We start from the raw sequence: 24640 nt of genomic DNA, 5'->3' as shown, positions 1-24640 counted from the left end.
AATGGTGTTGAGGGTATGGATCTTTCACTCACGGTTGAAGCGTATACGTCCAGCGTTCAGCGTTGTTTGGATGCATAAAGGCGTCTACCTACGAGTTATGGATAGAAGCGTGGAGGGTGGGCTGGGCTGGGCTGTACTGGTATGAATGAATGAGTACCTGCATCTCAATGAGACATTCCATGACCACCCAAGGTACGTATCATGGGAATTGATGAAGAAGTGTGAAGCTGGTTACCAGGATGCCTGCCACGCTGGTCGAGAGGTGCATCACAATGTGCCCATTGCCATTATAGTATCTCCTATGGGGACCCCCCATCCGGAGTCGGAGGTTGCTTCCTGGTCCAAACTGGTCTCCAAAAGCATATACCTTGCGGCAACTTGCATGCGGAGATGATGGTGGCAGTGGGTCCGCATTGAAATCGTCAGTGAAATAGGAGACTTGCTTTGCGTTTTATATCGCCAGGGTAAAGAGTGATAGACTGCCGATGTACGCTGTAGCGAATGAGGAGGGATAAGGACATGAATAGAAGGTTTGGAGCAGTCAACTACGAGTGTTCTGGTGGAGTACGAAGTACTGGCTACGTGATCGCTAGACGACTTTGGCCGAGATATTGGGAAGACCAATAGGATATGCTGGTATGGACTTGCAGTTGCGGGTGCATGGCCCTCCAAAGCATTGCAGCTGTCTCACCAAGTCGCTCCCGGTGGGAAGCACTCGAAGTTGACCTGGCATGACAAGGCCATGTGGACACCGTGAGACTAGATAGACGCRCACGAGAACGAGGACGGGGTCATGCACATTCATTGAGCAGTATGAAGCCAACCATTCAGCATATCCTTCGCCTGGCGCGGCACCGGTGGTGTTGGCACAGCATAGCAGTTCGYCGTCTTTTCTTCAAAGCAAACCCTCGCCGTATACGCCTTGCATGTYATGCGCGATGACTACCCATCCATCCTTCGTAGCAGCTCGCTTAGTGACCCGCTCYCCTGCTCTCGGCGATGACCTTGGTCATCTCGTCAACCTTGCGCTTCGCACGGCCGAAAGTTCCGAGTCTCTTCTTCGCGAGCTTGCGTGCACGCTTGTCCTTGCTGTTGCGGAGTAATTCGATAACGCGGCGCTCGTATGGTGCGAGGCTGTGGGTGACAATATGTTAGTATCACATATGAAGTTTGTGGCCACTCGTAGAGTCGGGAAATATCGCTCGAGTGCAGGCCAGATTGGAGGAGTGGACGTACCCAGAGACCTCCTTGACAATGTCCCGAACGAAGGCAGTACGCTTGCTGAGGTGGCCCTTCATGCGCGACACACGAGGCTTCACCGAGCGGGGGGTGACTTTCTGCACGGTTGTTAGCAGGCGCAGGCGCGGGTGTTCAGTGGTGTGAACTTGCGTGACCATGGTTGAGGCCCACGATGAGACCGGTCTTCACTTCCTTGCCGTTGACCATCTTGGATTTTGGCGACGACGTGTCTGAGGAGCGGAATTCTCGCGAGGGCAGTCAAGAGTGGAAGTGTTCGAATTCGAAAAGGCTTGGCCTTCGTCTAGCTGCCTTTACGGCTACACATCGGCTCTTCGCATCGCGCCCCAAGAGCGGGCCGAGCCTAACGGGGTTAGACAAGAGGCAGGCATGATGACGGGTCGCGACTTTTAAGTTTCTTGTAACTTGCTTCTGATGGTCGGACGTCTCCATCCTCCTGGGYGCATCCACCTAAGCATCCTGTCCGCTTCAACAGTGGTGTCAACGAAGAGAATGAGTGTTTAATATGAGTCGACGTGCGGTCGACGTCGGGCGAAGAGCATCACACCTTGCCAACGCGAACAGCCTCAATAAGATCCCGCTGCTCGCAGCGAGCGCGGTCAGACTTGAACTGAAGTCGAATCAAACGATCACTTCCATTGGACCTATAGCACAGTCAAGATGCCGCATCGGCGCGAGATCCTACCACGCTGGATCCCAGCTTACGTTCATTACACGGCCTCGAACTCCAACGGCGGATGAAGGGAAGTCAGGWCTTGGAGTAACCTTCAGGCCTGGATTGCAACACTGGTGGGCTTCGAGGCCACCACCTATATCTTCCCTACAGACACGATGGAAGAGCACACACAATAAATCACCTGATAAGGCTTCTCAACAACCACAACAGTTGCCAAATACAACTCCTCCAACCGAAGAGCGAGCCACGGCTACCCCAGCCAACGGGGGATCGAATAAACATCTGCTGGATCGTTTGCCACATCTACATCGCCCTACCAAGGAAGAGCTCCTAGCTGCGGCAACTGGATTCTGGCATCGTCTGCAGATTCGCTTCAAGTGGTTCTCTATCCGTAGCGTGCGACCGTACACCTCTGATGAGATATTCGCATTTGTCAGCTGGATATTCTGGGCACATCTCCTTTGGTTTATCATTGGAACCACGACGTTTGTCAGTCTCGCCATTTGGGCCATCAATACCGTCTTCGCCCAAGAGACTCTGGCAGGCTGGGTTGGAAGGTCTCTGACGAAGAACACTGGCATTAAGGTTGTCTTCGAGGAAGCTATTGTACCACACTGGGGAGATGGAGTCATTCGCTTGAACAAAGTTTTCGTGAGCCGAAGGCCACAGACTGGCAGTAGCCAGAGATCGGCAGCAGTCTCAAAGGGATCATCGACAACAGCCGCTGCCGTAGCCGCTGCCGAAGCCAAAGCAGAGAGAGAGCGGATACACGGCAAGCAAGCCAGTGATGAGCAGGAAGATGACGGCAACTACACACAGTTCGATGTCACGATTGATACTGTTGAAATCACGCTCTCCTTCGCCAAATGGTTCAATGGAAAGGGATTGCTGCGAGATGTTGAGGTTCGCGGAGTGCGCGGTGTCTTAGACCGCACGTCTGTCCAGCCACGGATCGAGAACGTTGATCCAAAGAGCTACCGGCACGAACACAACACGGGAGACTTCGAAATTGACAATTTCAAAATGGAGGACGTACTCCTGACAGTCTACCAACCGAACAATTTCAGGMCATTCCAAGTCAGTGTTTTCAACTGCGAACTGCCCAGACTACGCAAGCAATGGCTTTTCTACGATTTCATGAGCGCGAACAATATGAGTGGTAGTTTCGACAATTCTCTCTTCACGATCCATCCAAGACAGGTTCACAGCACTACCGGAGTCACACTGGTCCACGGGAGTGAAGGAGAAGCTTCACAATGGAAAAAGCACAGCCGCATCAGACTGGACGGCCTGAAGATTGACCATCTCAATCGTGGTGTTGACGGACCGTTCTCTTGGATATACGAGGGCAATGTCGACATCGTTGCCGACCTCATGATCCCTACTGACGCAGATGGAAGCATTGCGAAAGTCATGAGCGACTTTTACGACCGCATGGAAGCAACCGTAACAGCACAAACCCAGCATGGATTGCATCGTCAGGTCAACCATAGGGAGGAGAGGCCGGCCGCTGCACAAGAGATCAAATCCGCCGCGGAAGAGGAGGAAGAAGACGACAACCGCTTTCTTGTTATGGACATTCAAATCCACCTCAACGATGTGCGCGCCTCGGTCCCCATCTTCACGCGCGATCTCAGCTATGTAAACAACGCAGCCGTGCGTCCCATCGTGGCATACATCAACTCCCACTCCCACCGCTCCAGCAACTTCATTCCCATCAGCTGTCGGATTGTAAAACGTCAAAGCGAATTTGACGGCTCCTGGACCGTCTTCGACTCGGGTTTACTCGACGATTTAAGCAGGGAGACATACGAAGCTTTTGCAAAAGACATAACTGATCGTAAACAAAGGCAGCGGAGGATGAAGAAGGTGGGAATATGGGCTGCACAAGTCGCGGCTCAGGCGCTTTTCATTGGCTTGGCTGGGCAGCTTGCTTGAGAGTGACTCTTTACATTGCTATCCTATTACGGGCCCTTTGAGACCACAGCGAGGCGTTTAAGGCGTTTGAGAGATGTAGAAACATAGAAGGCATGGGAGTTTTGGGCGGGATGCGGTATCTTCTGGTCTGATGGGATGGGCGTATACACGATTACTGGTAATGATAGACGCTTTGAACAGCTGGATGAGTAGCAATACGCTACGCTGCAATTTTTTAGCTGAAGAAGACTTCCAACGCATTGGCACTCTTTCAGCCCGTCCTCGCCCTCCCAGTAAGCTTCTCACCTTACTCTGCAATCGCTCTCAGTCCCTTACCATAGCCTGATCCGTCCTTCGTTTGGCCACAGGGCCTTCATTCAGCTGCTCCAAAGCCATTGTCCAAACACAACAGTCGAGGCGAATCTTTCCAGAACGGCGTCTGCCAGCTGCCCGGTGAATACAAATTCGGCGTTCCTCTTCTCGGCTTTGGTCATGACTCCGAATATGTGAGAACCTCTCATTTCTTCCGACTGGCTGGGAGCTTGATGGCTTCGAGTTAAGGGTTTGTAGGAGGGGAAGTGGTAGATAATCGTTGCTTTTCGATGTTGAGTGGAAGATGAATGTAGTCCTTGCGCCTAGCAAGAGTGCTGTAGGTGAGCGCTGGAAATTGATCCGGCGAGTTGCCATGATGTTGTCGGCGAGAGGGGTAGGGAATAGTGAAGAGCATAGGAGGCTACTTTATGTCCGCAGTCAGGACCTCCACTCCAAGCTCACCGCGATCACCCATTGTGGCGCCATGTAGCACAACTAGACAACTATCCATGAAGGGCGTGGCATTTCAAAGTGCGTTCAATCTCATACTCGCAATCTATCGCACCTTTTTGGGTCTTCCAAACACCAGAACGCCACGCTAAAGTYCACATCATATCCATCGGATCAACGTAAATCATTCCAAGCACCTCTCTTAAAATCTCTCCTTCATACGTCCAGCAACAGTCCTCAAGTTGCCGTAGACCTTGCCAGGTGGGCTTCCCAAGATCAAGCTCACAACGGCCTCTCTTGCAACATGAATATTCTTGAAGCCGCCCAGAATGTGCACTTTCTGATCTGCCAGCACAATTCTTGTGCGACTTGCGTTCTCGATCGCAAACTTGGTCTTTCCGTCCTTTCCCGCTATCCGACCAATGGCTCTGCTGAGATGCTCGCCCTGCAGCGTCTTGACGTCCTTGACCTCGAAGCTCTGAATGTACAGGTCGTCTAATCTCAGCAGAGCAATAGCGTCGTCGAGATCAAAGCCCAAGCAGAAAGCCTGAATGAAATCTGCTCCCTTCTGAATCGCTCCAGTATCGGTGGTGTGAGGTGATGTGCGTAGTTCAACAGCCTTCTTGGCAATATTCATGCGGACTTGTAGCTTGAGATGCTCGACGAGAGGTGGGTAGATCTTTGGCCAGCTGTTTTTGAGAGGGGACRTGCGGTGGGGTGGGACGCGGACTTTGCGCTCCTCGGCACGTTGGGCAGATCGAGAGGGAGCTTCGGGAGCAAAGAGGGTAGTGGAGTCGGCGTCCACTTCCATGTTAGAGGCTTCTTCGAGGGGAGCATCCTCCGCGCCAGTGGTGGTGGTGAGGATCATCTCGTCGTCTACAGCCGTCTGTGGCGCATCGTGGAGGGTCTCCTCTGCGACGGCCTCGGGTGCTCTTTGGAGAGCAGTTGGCGCGGGCATCTTCTTGTGTTCGGATGTTATGGGTGTGCTTATATTTCCAGTAGTCGCGGAGCGGCGGTGTCAAGTCTTTCTGTGAATGCCGAACGCCCAAGATGTACAATGTAATTCAAAAGAATTTCACGAGCGTCGGCGCCGGGCGACTTTTTAGATTGCGGGAACTGCCGTCAGCCGCTGATCGTAGCTTCCCTACCGCGTCGTCGTCGTTGCCTCAAGAAAGACATCACTGACCGACCAAACCAACATCACCTCCTCAGCYGCCGACCTTTAGACAGCTCAACCATCATCGAATTCGATCGATTAAGACCTGCTGCAGCTCCTCCATTTCTCAACACTACCTCTACAGTCACGATGGCGGCCATGTACGACCCAGGACATCTCTCCTCAGAACCGGGCTTCTCATTCGCACAGTCAGCACCACAGTCGCATTCAGCACCGCGGCAGCATGGCTTCTACCCGTGAGAGAATTTGTAGATCATCACTCATCCTCAGACTAACCCAGTCCATCAGATACACCGACAATGGCGGTTCAACACTCGGCATCAGTGGATCCGACTTCACCATCCTCGCAGGCGACACGCGATCGACATCTGGCTACAACATCAACACTCGCTACGCACCGAAGCTCTTCAAGATCGGCGGCGACGGCCCTAACAACGAGGGATCGAAGATTGTGCTTTCCGTCGTTGGTTTCGCGGCAGATGGCAACGCGCTGAAGGAGCGTTTGGATACGGTGGTCAAGATGTACAAGTACCAGCACGGCAAGGACATCAGCGTACACGCTTGCGCTCAGCGACTCTCACACATTCTCTACGGCAAGCGGTTCTTCCCCTTCTACGTGACCGCCATCCTAGGCGGCATCGACGAGGAGGGTAAGGGAGCTCTGTACAGTTACGATCCTGTTGGATCGTATGAGCGCGAGCAATGTCGCGCTGCTGGTGCAGCCAGCTCGCTCATTATGCCATTCCTCGACAACCAGGTCAATTTGAAGAACCAGACAGATCCCTCGGCGCCGCAGGGTCTGTACAAGCCTGCATTGGAGGCCAAGCCGCTTCCACGTGCGCATGTGGAGGAGCTGGTGCGAGATGCATTCACTAGTGCAGTGGAGAGACATATTGAGGTTGGTGACGGGCTGCAGATCATGGTGATCACAAAGGATGGCATTGAGGAGAAGTACTCGCCGCTGAAGGAGGATTGRGCGTGGCTTCGATTGGCGTGGTGATGAGAACAGGAGTGTAAGATATGCAACGACTGCGAATACCGAGTGCTGTGGCGGCACAAGGCAGTACAGGCACAGCAAATGCATGAGTATCACCTTGATTCACATCTTGCATGCGTTGCGGCTCACACAACCTTGCAGGCTTCTTGCAGCAATAATGTTTGCATATCATGACAACCCCTTAACCCTACAGTCCGAACCCTATGTACACTTCTCCGCTCTGAAAGCGTGAATGAGCCAAACGTCTCCATTTCCGTTGCCATTTCCATTTCCATTTCCGTTTCCGTTTTCACATAACCTCCCTTCTAGCCAACAATATCATCTTTCTTCCTGCACCAGACCAAAATTCAAGAGACTCATAATTTATATACCGTACAAGTACTTGAGTGTAGTATAAGGGCTGACTGAAGCGTTATAAGAAGCTATAGGGCTAGAATCCCAAGTGAAATACTAGCAGTTAATAACAGCGAAGGCCGCCGATACTCGCGACCATTTACTACTTAACGCCGCTGATACTTCAAGGGCTAGTGAAATTGAAGGTCGCCGGCTCTCCTTGAGTGAATCGACGACTATGCTCGCTAATAGAAGTATAAGAGGTTGGATATAGGGTATATCAAACGTGAGTACTTGCTCCAGTGAATGGGGAAACATGCGGCGACGTCAGACAGCGGCGCGTTATGACGGAATGCCAAACATTGTCTAGAATCTATGCACTGCCGCCATATCCATCACATGTGTTGCAGCACAACTAATCCAGCTCCAAGATCACCGCACTGCTCCACGGCACACTAACACTCACCAGCCCATTGCCGTCCGCGCAGACTTGTTCTCCTCGCGTAACATTCTGCAGCAGCACTGGCTTGCCCTCGTCCAGCTCAAAGTTATAGCTGTACCCATCGAATGTCACTCCTGAGATGGCATCACTTCCATTGGCATTGAGACGCTGTAGAGAAGCCGTCTTCCCTGCCAGCGCACTCCCAAGTTGGAACGAGTAGTCCACAACCGGCCTTGGAAAGCCGGTGATGAACTCTTTGTTATAATCCGTAGCATTGTAAGCCATCATGTTGATGACAATGATTTTTGCCAGCTTGCCATCAACGTACGACGCATATGCGGCTTCCTTCTCATCCGCCAGGGGAATGTTCACAATGCTTGGGGGCGCTGCTTCAACATCGCCGATGAAGGCTGCAACAGCTACGTTGCCGTAGTACGGTGCTTTGGTGCCAATGGAGTCTTTGTCTGTGGAGATGGGCTGCCAGGATTGATAGCGGTAGTTTGTACCCATGTGCATATGCACACGCCGAATGTTACTTGCAGCACAGTACAGGTTGAAATCGACGCCCCAGAGCGTAGCACCGAATGTGTTGGAGAGACCGGGCCGGCCCTGTCGGTACAACGAATTGTGTTCACCGAGGATAAATGGAAGGTCGGCATTCATCTCCTCGGGAAGATTGGCGAGCTGTCTGGCAATATCAAGCTGCTTGTTGATGGAGACAACGCTGGATGTGTGGTTCATCAGCGTTCCCTGCAGAGTAACGCCCGGCACTGGTGCGCCGCTGACATAGMTGCGAGATCATTAGCTATAGGCTGGCTAGTCGTGCGAAAACTATGAGATCGTACTTGTGAGAGCTCATGAAGGCAATGTCTTTGTCAGAATTTATTCCCAGCTCCCAAACTTTCACGCCATCAAGTCCATTGCTATATCCAGCAAAAGAAGGCGCGTAGTAGGAGATGGGAAGCTCGGGGCACGCCTCTCGCAAGGCACAATCAATTGCACTGGTCCAGTTGCGCCATTCATCGACATATTCCTCGTTACCCCAGGTCGCTGGCCTCTTGGCAAAAGCAGCATTGGTCGAATTGAATAGATCAGGCTCGTTACCGAGCTCCCAATGCAGTAGATTTCCAGTAGAGAGCGCCTTACACGCATATGGAACAGATTCGATCAATGCCTGTCTTTCTGATGTGCTGTTCCCTCCGAGGTTGAAGCCGTGGACGAATTGAACGTCAGGCCATGTATTGTATCTAAGCATGGAAGGTAAGCAGGTGCCTCATATGTCTGGAAGGATGGGGGGCCATATGGAGACTTTGAGACATGCTCTATGTCTTCCACACTTTGTATTGACGTACGACTCGAAGTAGGCCGGTCCGAAGGAGATGGTTGTTGGATAATCCTCCGAGAGGATCGGATTGAAGCTGCCGATAAACGCTTCGGTCTGGGTGGCGTTGAAGACTGCAAAGTCCTGAGTGTTGCCCCCAACGCGGATGATCGGTTTGGTGCCGGCGAAGGAGGCGAGATTGTTGAGAAGATTGTCAGAGAAGGTGTTGGGGTGGGAGATGTTGCCCGCAAAGTCCGGGAATGACGAGAACTCGATCGAGTAGGACATGAAGTGATTGAGAGGAACGGCRGCCGTGGAGGGGGCTTCATCAGCGACACTGATGGTCGACTCGTGCCGGACTGCGATCTGAGGTTGCGGAGCTGCTGCACATAACAGTCCGCTGGCCAGAAGCCCAACGCATTTGAACACTGCCATTGTGCGATGAAGTGCTCAGCGGAATGACGCGAGGATGAGAAGTGGGGAGGCGACTACTTCAACGTGTCGATGTAGGTAGAGAGAGAGAAGTGAAGCTTCGTAGAAAGCGTGACCTTATATATTGAAAGGTCGCGAGAAACATCTCACATGTCGCATTACGTTACCTTGCCATCCGGTGGACGTCCACACTGCACCAGCAATCACCGGCGTTGATGGTGGCCGTGTCTGTCGATCAATATAGAGCTGAGGGGTTATGCGCACGCGGCTTTGCAATCGGGTGTATGATGTCGCGAAATGCCTGGCCGCCTCACTACTAGACTACCACGCACGACGCTACAGCTGCATGTTGGACTTCCCCACGCTGGCGAGACTCCGGCAACAGCCCGGACTGTTGTCCAACGCTGTGATGAAGAGAGGGGTACGGTATCCGCGGGCTCCAATCAGGCTGATGTGCGAGAGAACAACCTAATGATCCAAGCAGAGAAGACCAAGGAAAAGGCCAAGGCGTGAGAGGTCGGTCCATGGGCAGCTGCAGGGATGAACCAGATGGACTCTGGGAAGGTGGAGGTGGAGGTGGAGAGGCAGGCACGTACTGTAGGAACTTGGAAGGCAGGTAACGTTGTGCTCATTTGCCGAGATTAGTCATCGGCGCTAGCGCACCGATTGTCCATCACCTTCTTCCCTTCTCTCCACCACCTCTTCTTCTTCTTTCTCATTGACTTCGGTCAGTGCGGCATGAAGCGGATACAATACACGAGTTTCCAAGTTACTCACTCATCCAATCGGTGATGCAGTGAGCGTCCACCTCTTCATAGATGAAACATTTTGCATACTCGGCTGCCGGCCAATCCGACTGAAAATCTCTTCGAGAGCTCTGTTGGCGCGTTGGCAGTCGTACATACCTTATCCACCATATACACCCTGGCTCGGCGTGCACTGAACGTCATTGATCTTGAGAAACCTCGCAGAGCGGTCAGTGATGACATCCGGCCTTCCCCTTCCAGTACCATCATTGCTGAATCTGCTTGGTGAYGATGTCTYTGTGTGACAAGATTTCAATATTGATGATTCCGAGATACGATTATTACTGCCTGCCCAAGACAGGTCGCTTCGTCACTGTGTTGTCGTGGACCTACGCAGACATTGAACCACATCACCAGTCATGCCATGTCCACGATGTACGCTCGAGCCCTGCCATCTGCAACGGAATGGACATGTATGCTCCTTGGCGGTGGTATGGGAGATGGGATTGACCACGGTCCGCTCCGCCCACTAGCCCAAACTTTGTCTTGAACAGCTTCTCTCACACTTTGCTTCCTGCTCCCCACCACCACGGTCAGACAAGTGTCGGCCGCAATGGCAGCCCTCAATGTGGTCGCCCTGATTTCGGGAGGCAAAGACTCCATCTTCTCCATCTTACACTGCCAAGCGAATGGTCACAACATCGTTGCTCTCGCTAATTTGCATCCCCCCAACGAGCAGAATACTACTGCTGAAGATATGGAGAGCTACATGTATCAGACAATCGGCCATGCAGTAATTCCTCTCTACGAGAAAGTTCTTGGTCTCCCTCTATACCGACAAGCAATYACTGGTACAGCAGTCAATCAGAACAAAAGCTACGGTTTGAGTCAAGCATCATCAGATCAAGTCGAAGATGAAACGGAGTCCATTCTGCCTCTTCTGCTCAAGGTTATCGCTGCACATCCAGAAATCAATGCGGTGAGCACTGGAGCGATTCTGTCAGATTATCAGCGAACGAGAGTTGAATCGATTGCACTACGTCTAGGCCTGTGTCCGTTGTCATATTTATGGCAATGGCCATCACTACCTCCACGATCTCAATGTTCCTTGCTGGAGGACATGGCCAAGGTTGGTCAGGATTCGCGAATCGTCAAAGTTGCATCAGGTGGACTGGACGAGGGATTCCTGTGGCAAAACGTGGCAGATCGGCGGACCATCCATCGCTTAACCAAGGCCGCAGGGAGATTCGGATCCGCTGGAGATGGCGCTGTCCTGGGCGAAGGAGGTGAGTATGAGACTCTGGCAGTCAGCGGACCTGCACCACTATGGAAGGGCCGTATAACAGTGTCCGAAGAAAATGTCCAGACGATGCCCGGCGATGCAGGCAGTGCCTCAGTCTGCCTCAGCCAACCATTTGTGGAATTTTACCAACCCCGCGAACATGTGAGCGATCTGAGGATACCACCACTACTCGATGTCAAGTTCTCCAAAATTCTCGAGTCCGTGTCGACTGGCAGTAGCATCTCTACTTCGAGGGACCTCGCGGGAAACCCGCATGAGTCAGTCAGCRAAGTAGACTTGCCATTCAAAAGCAGTGCTTTCATGGTGCGGGACTTCCAGGGAGCGGGCGCTTCAGCCGAGGAGCAGGCCCGCTCAATCATGGGACAAATGATGACAGAACTTGCTGCCAATGATCACGGTCCCGACGACATCGCATACTCGGTCATCACGCTCCGGGAAATGAATGACTTCGCTGCTGTAAACACAGTCTATGGAAGTTATTTCGTGAATCCTAATCCGCCCGCGAGAGTTACCATTGCCTGTGCCGACGTACTTCCCACAGGCTGTCTGCTGTCTATTGGCATCACGAGTGCAAAAAGTTCCAGAACTGCTCTGCACGTTCAGTCTCGCTCATACTGGGCTCCTGCGAACATTGGTCCGTATTCGCAAGCCATCGGATTTCCGTCTGATGCGGACGACGGACCAACGAATGCTTCTGTCTACATTGCCGGACAGATCCCGCTCGTTCCATCCTCGATGACTTTGCCAGCCCCTTCAGGTTCGTCGGAGAAAGACTTTGCACACCAAGCAGTTCTGGCGCTGCAACATCTTGAACGCATTGGCGACGTCATGAAGGTGAGACGATGGGTCCATGGCATAGCGTTTATAGCCTCATCCACCCCCAGCGACGTCACACTTCCGGCAAGAATAGACTTGATTCGAAAGGTTTGGGAAGCTTTCCATCTTCCCAAGACACAGCCAGAAGACTCCGACGAAGAAGACACTTTTGATGTATGGCATCTCCGACATGGCCCTGGCAGTGCAYCTTGGCGCAACCAAGACCCAGACGACGATGTTGCGAGCAGTAACACCGATGCACCTCCACTTGTTGTGATACGCGTCGACCAGCTTCCGAGAGACTGCGCAATCGAATGGGTTGGACTTGGAAAGACCAGTCAGGGCGCRCAACCACCCAATTTGACCCATCTGCAAAGTCTTCTGCGCATGTTCCGCAATCGCATCGTGTGAACAGGCATGCGGAGCAGTCATGCACAACTTATGCCCTCTCGGAGTCTCGGAAAACAAACCTTGGAAGTAACCTTGGAAGTGAACATGAACAATAGCCGACTGCCCCACCTCACGCTGCCCCACTTCCACATGCCATGGGTTCCAAAAATCGAATATCTCACAAAGGAAGTCGGGCATGTGTGAAGGTAATGAAGAGCAACGACAAGAGCAGGATAGCCATACACTTCAAGTGACTAGCATCCACGCCTGATCCTGCTTGAGCATAGGAGTATGTATGGACCGGTCGTTGCTCCGCGACTCGTGCAACCCAAAGCTTGGCCTGGCCATAGGTAGTTCTCCGCATCTTCTCATCGATCCACTTTCCCGAATCTGTCCAGTTGATGCCATCAGCATTACACTTCGATCCGAGGCTAGCACATAGTGACTGAGGAGCAAGATATGTGGAGAATTGTCGTGTTTGCGCTCGGCAGTCCCTCAACAGTCAAATTCAATTCGACTCTTGTGAAATATACCCATCTCGTACCAAAGATACCATGGCTCCAGATTTGAATGCTGTTACTGGTGGCGAAAGATTCGAMTACTCGAAGCCGGGATCAAGCGGATATGACATCAAGCAGGTACGCGTGGAAAGAATGGATTGGTCTACTTTCACTGACACACGAACAGGATATCACCTGGAGTGTGTCGAATGCCCGTTTCTCATCGATCAATGATTCCTAATACCTTCGTAGATGATCCGAATAACCGGAAACTCCGAGTTCTGACCATAGGTGGAGGTGTATCTGGTATCTTGATGGCCTATTCAATCCAGAAGCTTTGCGAGAACGTTGAGCACGTTGTATACGAGAAGAATGCAGACATTGGAGGAACATGGTGAGTTTGTTTTGGTGATTTCGGGACTCTGTGTGACCATCACTCACCAGGCTATCACTACAGGCTAGAGAATCGTTAGTAAGTCTGTTGCATTGACCGCCATGACAAAGTGCCCGCCGACTTACATTCAAAGCCCGGGATGTGCCTGCGACATCCCAAGCCATGCATACACGGTATGTAGCAATGCATCTAGTGGTCGCGACTCTATGAGGCTGATCGTCACCGTGTCAAGTACTCATGGGCGCTGAACCCGGACTGGCCTCGTTTTTTCAGCTATGCCCCGGACATTTGGAAGTACTTGGACAAAGTCTGCAACACATTTGATCTCAGAAAGTACATGACCTTCAACACCGAGGTTATTGGAGCGTACTGGAACGAAGAGAAGGGGCAGTGGAATGTGAAGCTCAGACAGACTCAACCTGGACAGCAACCAAGAGAATTCGAGGACTATTGCGACCTCTTGCTTCACGGTACCGGCATTCTGAACAACTTCAAGTGGCCTGCGATTCCAGGCCTAAAGGACAAGTTCAAGGGCAAGGTCGTCCATACAGCCAGGTGGCCAAGCGACTATCAGGCAGAACAATGGAAGAACGATGACATTGCAGTCATCGGTTCTGGCGCGTCTTCCATCCAAACTGTACCCGCAATGCAGCCGCACGCGAAACACATTGACGTTTTCGTCAGGACTGGGTGAGATACACTGTGACACTCTGTACTAAACGTAAGCTGATTTTCAAAGGGTCTGGTTCGTCCAGATTGCCAATAACTTTGGTCAAAACAAGGAGTATAGCCAAGAAGAGAGAGACACTTTCCGCAACGATCCCAAGAGTTTGGTGGCTCACGCAAAGGTAGATGACTAGACTGCATTCTAAGCGGATCAATACTGACAGATCTACAGGATATCGAGGATCAAGTCAACGGGCTCTGGGGAACCTTCTACTCCGACACGGCCGAACAAAAGGAAAGCCAAGAGCTCTTCTCAAAGAGAATGGCAGAGTTCATCAAAGATGAACGACTTTTGAAGGGGTTCACCCCTAACTTTGGCATTGGATGTCGTCGTGTCACACCTGGAGATCCGTAAGTATTTCCCCTCCCACTATACATACCACACTCTGACGATCGGGGTGTTTTTTTGCAGATACATGATGGCCATCCAGAATCCCAACATCGACGTTCACTTTACTGCTGTAGCCAGCTGCACCGAGGACGGTGTTGTTGGGGAGGACGGTACGGAGCGTAAGGTGGACACAATAGTGTGCGCTACTGGTTTTGACGTCTCGTACCGCCCACGATTCCCGATTATCGGCAGAAACGGTGTTGACCTGAAGGCTCGTTCTCAATCACGTTCAATAGTTCGCGTTCTACTATACTGACTCTGTAGTAGGATAAGTGGAGCGTCTGTCCGGAGGCATACTTGGGTTTGGCGATCCCCGACTTTCCCAACCTCATAACTTTCATTGGTCCTGCTTGGCCCGTGGAGAATGGAAGCGTTATGGGTCCATTGCAGAATGTCGCAGACTATACCGTCCAAATCATCAAGAAGATGCAGAACGAGAACATCAAAAGCTGGGAGCCAAAGCAGGACATCACCGATCAGTTCAACGCTCACGTACAGGTAATGAGTTCCACATCTGTTTGTTGTGCAAATGGAGAGATGTTGACCTTGCATTAGGAGTGGATCAAGCATACCGTCTGGAAGGAGTCTTGTCGCTCGTGGTACAAAGACAACGATACTGGTCGCGTCAATGGTATGTATATGAGACCGTCCACTGGAGATTCGTGCGTCTGACCCCACATAGCAATCTGGCCGGGCTCATCGCTGCACTATCAACAAGTCATTGCATCACCTCGTTACGAAGATTTCAATATCCAATACTTTGACAAGAATATCTGGGCATCTTTGGGTATGGGTTTTACGATTGAGAATCGTAAGGGAGTGGGAAATGCAGACTGCAGCCCTTATATCAATTTGAACCACATTGATAGGAAGTGGCACGTAGCGAATGGCGGTGACGAAAAGGTTTTGGACCAGCTTGTTGCAGAGCACAATGCGAAGCTGGAGAAGTAGATGTTTGATTGCTGGTTGCATAAGTATCGGGGATGGCTAAGATGAGGCCTTACATATGAAGCACATTAACAGCATAACGTTCGTTCCCTTTTTGCTGAAATGAGATGACAACCCAAGAACATCCGACACAAGGTGAGGAAGACTAATGTCTACCTTATTGTCCGTCCCGTCACAGTGGCAGCGCTTCACGAGCCTGTTGCAGCCTTGGTTCTTTTCTTACATGCATGTACTATAGAAGATAGCTGATGCGAGATGTCGTCGGGCCAAGACCTCGCCAACGGCTCCCACAAGGTTCCCCTGCGCATGACGCGAATAGCTTTTACAGTATACCGCCAGGATGTTGGTTCAATTCTTTCAAGACGCTCCCGGGAGAGGGATCGCCTAATAGGCGAGGTAGGATCGATCTCCTCCATCTCTTCTCGTTCCTGGCCGCAGTCTCAGCGTAACGGTGTTGCAGAAGATCTTGGACGGACTCCGTCCGAGGGGCCCAATTGGCCCACCATGATGCGTTTCATGCTTGCGGGGAACTTCAGCTTGCCATGTCCCGTCCTCCTCGGCAATTGATTGCATCATACTTTCCGGACATGAGCGAGGGACGGTATCATCACATTCGTCGCGGCGCTGATCTCGCGGAGACCGAACTGTCGACATCTGATGAGATAGTGATGATGTCTGGAGATGCTTTGAGCGGTAGGCTGTGCACGTAGCCCAAACTAAAAATTAGACTTGCCAAAAACGATCACCCGTGTGCACGTAATCCTTAGCGTGCTTCAGAAATAGGCTTTTCTTCAACTGCCTATTACGATTTAGTCTATGTCTGCAAGACACATTTCGGGTAAGGCTCGAACGGTTCGTACATGCACTTCACGTGCCCTCATGGGCTCATTGCGAGCCCGTCAACCTCCCCACTTGGCCGTCAAAATCTTTCGGCCGAGATCCTGCTGGTACGGGCCACGCATGAATCTGTTCACAGACATGTGGTGAGTGATGTATGAGTCGTCCATAATCGCCAAGGGTGTAAGACACGCTGCGGCTTGGAGAGGGACAGAATCATCGAACACTTCAATGTTGCCTTCCTCGGATCACCATCAACATGGAGATCGTCATCCTATAAGCTATTTGTCGCATCGAATCATTCTTCAGAAGCTCGAGATTACAGACCGACCCCTCACGGCACACTCGAGCAACTGGCCTCATCGGATCTGCTGTAGCTCACCTCCACGCTRGGTGTAGCCTTGTCGATGTGCAAGCTTGGATTCGGTGCCCGCTCCCCGAAGAAATGCAATCGACAGGGCCTTGACATTTGGTCTAGATCACTCGAATGTCGGAGGGGCCCAAACTGATACCCCAAGTTTGCAGATGAAGCAATAGAAGAACCCCAGGGAAGTGCCCCGAATGATTGGAGTCGATGCGGATGAGTTCGGGTATCTATGCTGATGCTTGCTATGACCGCTGACAAAAATTAACACACTGTATATTACAAAGTAGTTGCAGGCAGTGCCAGCACTGCTGCGGTCCACGGATCGAACCCGGGACATCCCGGCATCCGCGCTTTTGTGAAATCCGTTGATAGACTCTGGTTGGCTGCCAACGAAACAGGAGGTTGACCCTGTTCGTTGGCCAGCCTCATCCGCCGAATCTTACGCTGCAGGCGTTCCATCCTTCGCTCCTCGCGAAGTCGCGTAGCAGGCATATTCAAGTCCACCCGCTGATTGCTATGATGGCCCCATCAGGAATAGTCTTCGATCAGCTCGAGGGTGCCCCCTCGAGCTTGCATAGACATCAGCGGGAAAGTATAGATCGGTAGCTCCAGCGATGGCCGCGGCGTTTGCATCGATCCAGAGCAGCATCCTCTCGAGAAATCCCCCAAGACCCAGTGCCGGTAGCCCTCCACGTAAGCTGACCATTCGTTGCAAGCCGGTCATGTGTGTGTGAAATGTCTCCCTTTGGCCGAACAGAAGTTCGTAGGTAGCCATTTTTGCAACCGCAACGATAACTTGATCGCTCGTTGCACGACGACGCGAGCTGTGCTCCATTAGAGCGTGATTGACTTGTTGGATGGCCATTCCTCGTAGTTGAAGTATGTCAATGTTGTGCGACTGATCCCCTCGCAGCTTAGCTAGATGAGCGGCCGCAACGAGTATCAGGGCATGCAGTGAGGCAGGATCCGAAAAGGCGAGGCTCAAAAAGTGCGTCCGAATGAATTCCCGTGTGCAGCTGTCTGTTTCGGGCAAATCGATGGCCATTGAATTGACATAGTGATCCTACAGGCAAATCAGTACTTATGACTCCAATCAGATAGGCCATTAGACAACGCACCATAACGGGTGCCAACGAGGATTGCCATGCTTCAGGGTACACTTCTCGAGGGTTGATCACCGTAATTGGTGCCGCTGGAGGAGTCGTGGGAGAAGAGGCCTCCGGGCTGCTGGCATCGTTCTCAGACGGTCCCGAAGTGGGAGAGCGTGACGGCCTGGGTGTTGACTTGTTGCTTCGCAGGGCCTGCTCGGCAAGCGCTTTCCTTGCGGCTTTGTGCTGGCCGGTTGTAACATGACTGCGAACACTCTTGCGAGTTTGAGCGTTTTTTGCGTCCGAGGGGTTTGAAAAGTTCAAAAATCGAAAGTCGATGTTGCGTTCCTGTGAAGGAGATTTGCTGCCTGTGACAGCAGCACCACAGTCGTCAGACATGGTCTGTTGGGAAAGAGGAGTAAAGATGGAAGGACGTACTAGAACTAAAGCTTTCGGGGCGGGTGGAAGCCGATGAAGCAGATCCGCTTCCCTCCGAGCGCTTCCTGGACTGCTCGGCAGCACCACGTTGGTTGGTCATCGGGCTGGGATCTACAACAGCAATTCTGTTGAAAGGTGAAGACAGTACCGCGAAGCTGATCTGGATGGGAGTACATCGAGACTAAACAAGGAAAGAAACTTCAGAAGATATAAACCTCAACCTTCAGGGGTGCGTGCGGTTATGTGTTCACCGCATAGCCATCGTAGCTGGACAGGCAAGGCGATGTCGCCAATACGTCCGTGACGGGCATATTATTGGAAGGTCTTGTGTGGCGATCGTGTGGTGCCAATGCAGGCTTGCAAGGCAATGGTGTCTACATGTCCGGATCAAGAGGGTATGCATTAGCAGTCCAAAGGTGGATACAGTGGCACCTGGATGGCGGCTGAAGCTGAACGATTCTGTATGGCCATGGCGGGAAGAAGACGCCTCGCAAGGTCATTGGCCTGGGGAGCCTGCAGACCGCACTCCCCATAGAGCACGCGAGGCACGATACCCGGGTCCCTGAAGAGCGATGGTTTCGGGAAAGGCGTCCTGGGACAACTAACCCCAGGCTTCGGTGCCTTGAATCATCAAAAGGAGCCAGTTGAATGCACCCATCGCCATTGCTTTCTCGCGAATCAGCACTAATCATCTCACAATGCCTACCAAGTGAGCATCCAAGCGTACTGTTTGCATGCGCGTACACGCCGGCTCGAGGTGATTGGCACTGGCACGAATAGGAAAATCTACGCAAACGGCACCTGCTTTGCTGTGCATGCCCCGATTTCCTAACGAATCTCTGCCTGAGTTCGAGCGTCTTTGGTGCGGTGGATCTGCAAAGCCAATATTGACGGGTGGTCTGTATTCTACCAACGTCTAGCCCGATTCGGCCAATACGTACCCAGGTAACGGTCGTTATGTGGTGTGAAATGAGCTCTGAAATGGGTTAGCCTTACGTTGCAGTGGGCAACTAGTCGTTAGTAGATTGTAGGTGGAGCTATATTCCACTAACGTGTCGCTCGTATAGCCTCGTATACGCTAGAGTTAGTAGAGTTAGTAGAGTTCGTGAAATTACTAAGTTAAGTCGATTACCGGTATAAGAGCTACTTTCTTATCTACTACTATAGATTGTTCTTATCGCTGTTTCCTTAGTAAACGTACTACCCTTACTACCTCTAATATTACTACCCTTACTAGCTCTAATATTACTACCCTTAGGTCCTATTACCCTCGCTACCTACCTTTATACTATTCGTATCTAATTACTATCTACTATCTACGCTCTTTTAGTAGTGTTTACACGCCTTCGCGACGCTAGTAGTCTCTTACTAGGTCCTATATAGCGAATTGCCTATTAAATTCGACAACCTCCGGAGGTAGTTTATATAGTAATAGAGTTAGTAACTACTATAGGAGCTAGCTCGGCTACGCGGTGGATTTATCGTTAATATTAGTAACCTATCGAAGGCTCGAGTAGCCGTAGCCGTTTCGAATACGTGTTAGTATTTCGGTAATAAAGTTACGGCTTACTTAAGTAAGAGGGAACTCGTTTATAATTACTACCGTCGAGGGCGTATCGAACTTACTAAGCTCTATGTTAGTGTCTTTATCTATTAAATAAGCAAGCGCATTATCGATAGCTTTACCGAGCGACTCGGTATTATCGCCGCCGCGCTACTCGGACATAGTAAGAGCGCTAATTAAGAGCGCCGCTTCGTAGCTATAGGCGAGGGTGTTAATATATTAATTACGCTCCGCCTTCGTAAGCTCTATAACTATAACGTCCGCTTGTCGATAGAACGTCTCCTTAAACTACTCGATAATTATATACATTAAAGTATAGTAATTACGCTCGAGCGGCTAGTGTTAGTATTAGCGCTGCTTTTAACGGCTCTCGTCGTTAATACGCTCGCTCGTTCCCTCCGCTACTAGTATATCGCTTTCGTTAATCCGCTACTTACGGTAATAATACGTAGTGTTAATGCTAATAAAGCGGTTAACATACGTAGCGGTTTAAATAGTAGTAAGCTCGTTGCCGTCGTAGTAGGCATTAAACTATATATACTTATACGGTATTCGCTACTCGAACTAGAAGTAGTAGTAGTAACGTAAAGGCGTTTCCTTATCGTACGAGGCCTTAAACCGGAACTACTAAGGTATAAGGTTCTTAAAGCGCTTCTTACTATAGCGGTATTACTCCGTAATCTTCTCTTAAACGTATATAGGTAGTAGCTCGAACTAGCGGTAATGTAGACGAGCCTATAGGCTAAGCTTATCGTTCTTTAGAGCCTTATTAGCGGCGTTGTTGTTCTACCGCTTATCCGTTTTAAAGCTCTTAAGTAAGTAACCGGTAATTAAAAAGCTACGCTTAACGAGCATATTACCGCTCTTATAGTTAGAATGCTATCCTTCTACTAGATTAGAGGTGCGTATCTATATTAATAGAGGATTATCCTTACGGAACTTAGTGTACTATATATAAGCGTAGTTAAATAACTATTCGCGGCGTACGTAGCTATATAGCCGGTCGTTTAATCTACCTAGTAGTAAGTTAATAGCTAGCTATAGTTTAGCCTTAATTTTATCGTCCGTTTCGTAATATAGCATTATATGCTATAACGCTTAGTTAGTAGCCTTATATCTACCTTTAATAGGGAACTTAGTACGTATCGTTTAACTAACGTGTCGTTAGTAGAGTAGTAGCTTTACGTTATCGCCGAAGGCTATACGGATAGCGTTCTGTTTACTAGATAAGTCGTTCGTAACGGTCTACTATAATATTAAGCCGCTCTCGTTATTACTAGCCTATAATCGTAACGCGCGGAGTCCTTCTATAATAACTACGCTATACTAGCTCTTAATTACTATATAAGTAACCGGCTAAAACGAACCGTTACCGTTACGTACTACGAGGTTAATAAGGAACTACGGTAGGCCGAGTGCTTAATACGTAGCGTCTATAATTATAAGAGCTCCGTATTACTTCTAAACTATTAAACTATCTAGTGTTATAACGACGATTCTACGCCTTAATCCATCCTTCGTTCTAATAGCGAATAGCTAGTAGTATTATCTAAGGGTACTAGCACGGTTATCCGCCTTAATAAGCTGTATATCTATAGTATCCGCGCCCTTACGGACGTATCGCTTATCTAAGTTATAGTATAGTAATAAACGCCCTTAGTTATAAGCGTATTAGTACGTTAACTGCTTACCGCTAATATTACTATGCTCTTCCTTTAATACGTCTACTATTCGAGAGGCTCGAGGGCTATTATCTATACGCTTACGTATTAGGCCCTTTAGGAGCTTATTCGTACGGCGAGAGTTACACTGTTCGAGGCTATATAAGTGTAGTTCTTTATACTATCTACGTACTAGTTTAATTAAAACTAGCTTATTATTACCGTCTAGTTAGATTACCGCTAAAAAGGTAACCTTATACGGCTTAAGCAACTAACCGAACGACTTCTTATTCCGCGTACCTATATCGTCCTTATCTACTTAATACGTAGAGCGGCGCTTCTTAATGTATTAGTAGTAGAGCTTTTACGTATAATTAGTATCCGTAGGCTCTACCGTCCGTATATAGTTCTATACGTTGCTAAGTAGCTTCTAAGCTAGTTTAAAGTCCTCCGTTATAAGAACAATCTCGCTATCTAGACGAAAGTACCTATCTCGAAGGAGGGCAATTTCGGATGCTATTATACGTAGGTCTTAGTAGTATATATAAGTGTACGTAGGTAGTGTACGTAGGAAGGATACAAATCTTAGTACGGATTGTATTTGTTTAGAAAGATTTGTTTTGGTGTACGGACCACTGTAAACAATCGAGATCGGCAATTTCGGATAATACCCGAGTTGTTCTACATCCGGCTAGACGTTGGTGGAATACAGACCACCTATTGACGCCTTCAGCGCAATGAGTGGGCCGTCGGCGACAGCTCCTGGAAATGATCATCAATCGGAGCGCCCTTGAAGATCGCCATTGCATGCATCTGCTTTCCCAGCCCTCCGGCAGGCGGTGCTCTTGCGGTCCTTGAGCGCTCCTGCACGAAGCCCGGTCGACCACGAGCTGCAACGTGTATCTCAGATCCACGACACATCAGTGCGTTTACTGGGTCATGCAGCCCGCTGTTGCATGCATCGACCCGTCCTTGCTGTGATCTACACAGTACGTGTCTGTGCGTGGTGAAAATAAAAGTTATGCGAATTGTTCATCACGGGTAAAGAAAGGCGGTGCATAAGCCCTACAGACGTCACCCTGAAGGTCCAAGAATAGCTGCAGAGGCGTACAACATCCACGCTATTGTATGCGTGCTGTCACCAAAAGCATCAAAAGCATCGTTACACCAAACAACCATTTGATTCCCACAATGGCAACGGCGAAGACACGGCACGTAGGGTCGCAATATGGACGCAACAGGAAGGATCCCTTCTTGGAACTGTCAGACGACACGCAGCTGCGTGAGCAACCTACATCGAGCAACACCAAGAACCATGAGAACCATGACGCCTCATCGGTGTCACCGTTCCTGGATGTGCGCGCTGCCATGGTCCAAGTAGTCTGCGACAACGCGCTGACGCCTTTGCAGTTTCTGCTCACTCCAATCTATGTCGTCTCATTCATTTTCTCTCTCACCGTAGTGGAGCGTCAGCAGCGCCAATGGCGGCTGTCACAGCATGCACGACAACCGCAAACTGTGTGGGAACGGTGGTTTTCAAGTTCCGAACCGTACCAACAAGCCCCAGGAACGACGTGGGCACCTCATTACTCATGGAGGCGCCGTGGAGTGGCCAAATTGCAAATCAACGACGTTTTCGAGATTCGCGATCGGGTAGCCATATGCACGGCGATATGGACGATCCTCGCTCTGATCGGATCTGCATACGCCACGCGATGGGTGTATTTTTGGTTGTTCAAATGATGGATCATGCGCAACGAAGCACTACGAATTTCTTCTGTACCGGGCAAAGGGCGCAACTGGGGCTCCATGGCCGATGTACCTCGTCTTCGGCGCATGTATGGTAGTGATGTCGCTTAAAGGGACTGGAAACGGAAGTCCCGGTGGCACAATCGAGGTACGATCGAAAGTGGGCTGATCTGAGTTTCACGAAGTGGGATATGTCTTTCTCGGTGCCTGTGGCCATGTCCGCTTCGAGTCTTTGCAATTAGGTCACGGCAGGTCAGGCAGCTAGACGGCCACTGTTTCGAGCTCGTCAATGCCGGGCTGGCGGGTGCGCGGAACTGGCTGCACAGCAGGTGTGTCAGCCTCGTGGTCTGTCAACTCTACTTTGATGTGATCTGTCCCCGCCGTCCAGATTCAGGGCAGACATGAGTCTGAGGTCAGCAGTCCAGAATGCACGATCACAGCCTCAACATGTGACAGGGTAATAATACACGGTCGAAGCGGTGCAGTGGTGCATTGCTTGTGTTTTCGCGACAGCTGACATGGACAAGCGTGAAGGGGAAGCCAGGAGCAGGCCGGTATACAATGGCGAATCCTCACCTAACGTGACACTATGCTTTGAAATGTGATCCGAGGCCCCGAGAAGGCACGGTAATCAGGAAGCCTGGGAATGGCGCATGGGGACACATTTGTCGAGGGGCAGACTGCCGTTCGCTTGATCGATTGGATTGAAGACCGAGGACTGGAGGAGGACCTGTGAACCGCAAATCGTTTTGGTGAAGATCGCTCGTGACTGTGTCACTGCGTTCAAGCCGATGCCATAGCCATAGCCGCAACGCCAGATGTTGCATCCCGCTAAAAGTGTCTTCGTTTCATGACTGCCATTTTCCGACCGTACTGCCTCTCTCCAACTTCCCGCTTATCTCAGTCTCCTGGCCTCACGCTCAGACTCGAGCAAGCACAGAATGTCATCCTCACGCACTACGATGCGATTAGCCAACATCGAAATTGTCCGCCTGCATATTATTCGTCTCACCTGGGCCCTTGACGTTGCGAATGATGCTGCGGGTGGTGTCGTCCATGAATTCGACGCGGACCTGGGTCACACCTCCACGAGAACCTGTACAGCGTTAGAGCCTTCTTCCTTGCTCTTTTGTTCAATTCGTTTTCGCGAGATCGTGCGTACCGGTGCGGCCGAGGACTCTGGTGACCTTGACGAGCTTGACTGGGACCCTGTCGAACTGCCGTTAGCTGCCTATTGCCGTATCTCGTGCGCGCATCAATTCGCACTCACTTGGCGGAATCCATTTTTGCGGTGTCGTGTGTGGGTTGATTGGTTTGGCGGAGAGGTGGTCGTAAATCTTCGTGATGAGATGTCGCTCGGACGTGCCTTCCTCAAATTCGAGTGTCAACGGAGCTACCCGGACTTGGC

At 50.7% G+C, this 24640-nt stretch overlaps 10 protein-coding genes; 5 read left to right on the top strand and 5 right to left on the bottom strand.

Moving 5' to 3' along the window:
• Nucleotides 1–971: 971 nt before the first annotated feature.
• RCC_04027 (probable 60S ribosomal protein L36) lies at nucleotides 972–1446 on the bottom strand (the record flags this gene model as incomplete). XM_023769309.1 has 3 exons in its annotated part: nucleotides 972–1134; nucleotides 1237–1337; nucleotides 1390–1446. 3 exons carry the CDS (start codon nucleotides 1444–1446, stop codon nucleotides 972–974), a joined length of 321 nt encoding a protein of 106 aa, XP_023625077.1.
• Nucleotides 1447–1762: 316 nt separating this feature from the next.
• On the top strand, nucleotides 1763–3871 carry RCC_04026 (related to mitochondrion biogenesis protein (Mdm31); the record flags this gene model as incomplete). The annotated part of the gene is made up of 1 exon (XM_023769308.1): nucleotides 1763–3871. The coding sequence occupies one exon, from the start codon at nucleotides 1763–1765 to the stop codon at nucleotides 3869–3871; it is 2109 nt and encodes a 702-aa protein (XP_023625076.1).
• Nucleotides 3872–4814: 943 nt separating this feature from the next.
• Nucleotides 4815–5570, bottom strand: RCC_04025 (probable pre-rRNA-processing protein pno1; the record flags this gene model as incomplete). Its single annotated transcript, XM_023769307.1, has 1 exon — nucleotides 4815–5570. The coding sequence occupies one exon, from the start codon at nucleotides 5568–5570 to the stop codon at nucleotides 4815–4817; it is 756 nt and encodes a 251-aa protein (XP_023625075.1).
• Nucleotides 5571–5918: 348 nt separating this feature from the next.
• Nucleotides 5919–6789, top strand: RCC_04024 (probable proteasome endopeptidase complex subunit PRE7; the record flags this gene model as incomplete). XM_023769306.1 has 2 exons in its annotated part: nucleotides 5919–6025; nucleotides 6078–6789. 2 exons carry the CDS (start codon nucleotides 5919–5921, stop codon nucleotides 6787–6789), a joined length of 819 nt encoding a protein of 272 aa, XP_023625074.1.
• Nucleotides 6790–7534: 745 nt separating this feature from the next.
• RCC_04023 (uncharacterized protein) lies at nucleotides 7535–9317 on the bottom strand (the record flags this gene model as incomplete). XM_023769305.1 has 3 exons in its annotated part: nucleotides 7535–8351; nucleotides 8407–8808; nucleotides 8914–9317. 3 exons carry the CDS (start codon nucleotides 9315–9317, stop codon nucleotides 7535–7537), a joined length of 1623 nt encoding a protein of 540 aa, XP_023625073.1.
• A 1356-nt stretch (nucleotides 9318–10673) lies between these two features.
• Nucleotides 10674–12590, top strand: RCC_04022 (related to ATPase (PP-loop superfamily); the record flags this gene model as incomplete). Its single annotated transcript, XM_023769304.1, has 1 exon — nucleotides 10674–12590. The coding sequence occupies one exon, from the start codon at nucleotides 10674–10676 to the stop codon at nucleotides 12588–12590; it is 1917 nt and encodes a 638-aa protein (XP_023625072.1).
• A 533-nt stretch (nucleotides 12591–13123) lies between these two features.
• Nucleotides 13124–15531, top strand: RCC_04021 (probable Putative sterigmatocystin biosynthesis monooxygenase stcW; the record flags this gene model as incomplete). XM_023769303.1 has 12 exons in its annotated part: nucleotides 13124–13207; nucleotides 13257–13269; nucleotides 13322–13463; nucleotides 13527–13541; nucleotides 13597–13636; nucleotides 13696–14153; nucleotides 14203–14311; nucleotides 14362–14540; nucleotides 14602–14791; nucleotides 14848–15078; nucleotides 15136–15211; nucleotides 15263–15531. The coding sequence occupies 12 exons, from the start codon at nucleotides 13124–13126 to the stop codon at nucleotides 15529–15531; spliced, it is 1806 nt and encodes a 601-aa protein (XP_023625071.1).
• Nucleotides 15532–17246: 1715 nt separating this feature from the next.
• On the bottom strand, nucleotides 17247–18358 carry RCC_04020 (uncharacterized protein; the record flags this gene model as incomplete). XM_023769302.1 has 3 exons in its annotated part: nucleotides 17247–17795; nucleotides 17851–18188; nucleotides 18259–18358. The coding sequence occupies 3 exons, from the start codon at nucleotides 18356–18358 to the stop codon at nucleotides 17247–17249; spliced, it is 987 nt and encodes a 328-aa protein (XP_023625070.1).
• A 4316-nt stretch (nucleotides 18359–22674) lies between these two features.
• Nucleotides 22675–23226, top strand: RCC_04019 (uncharacterized protein; the record flags this gene model as incomplete). XM_023769301.1 has 2 exons in its annotated part: nucleotides 22675–22839; nucleotides 22894–23226. 2 exons carry the CDS (start codon nucleotides 22675–22677, stop codon nucleotides 23224–23226), a joined length of 498 nt encoding a protein of 165 aa, XP_023625069.1.
• Nucleotides 23227–24127: 901 nt separating this feature from the next.
• On the bottom strand, nucleotides 24128–24516 carry RCC_04018 (40S ribosomal protein S28; the record flags this gene model as incomplete). XM_023769300.1 has 4 exons in its annotated part: nucleotides 24128–24189; nucleotides 24245–24328; nucleotides 24395–24441; nucleotides 24503–24516. 4 exons carry the CDS (start codon nucleotides 24514–24516, stop codon nucleotides 24128–24130), a joined length of 207 nt encoding a protein of 68 aa, XP_023625068.1.
• Nucleotides 24517–24640: the final 124 nt, after the last annotated feature.

This window comes from Ramularia collo-cygni (genome assembly GCF_900074925.1).
Source record: "Ramularia collo-cygni strain URUG2 genome assembly, contig: RCC_scaffold05, whole genome shotgun sequence".
Classification (NCBI taxonomy): Eukaryota; Fungi; Ascomycota; class Dothideomycetes; order Mycosphaerellales; family Mycosphaerellaceae; genus Ramularia; species Ramularia collo-cygni.
The sequence above is the reverse complement of the archived record's forward strand: the minus strand, read 5'-3'. Positions and strand labels throughout refer to the sequence as shown.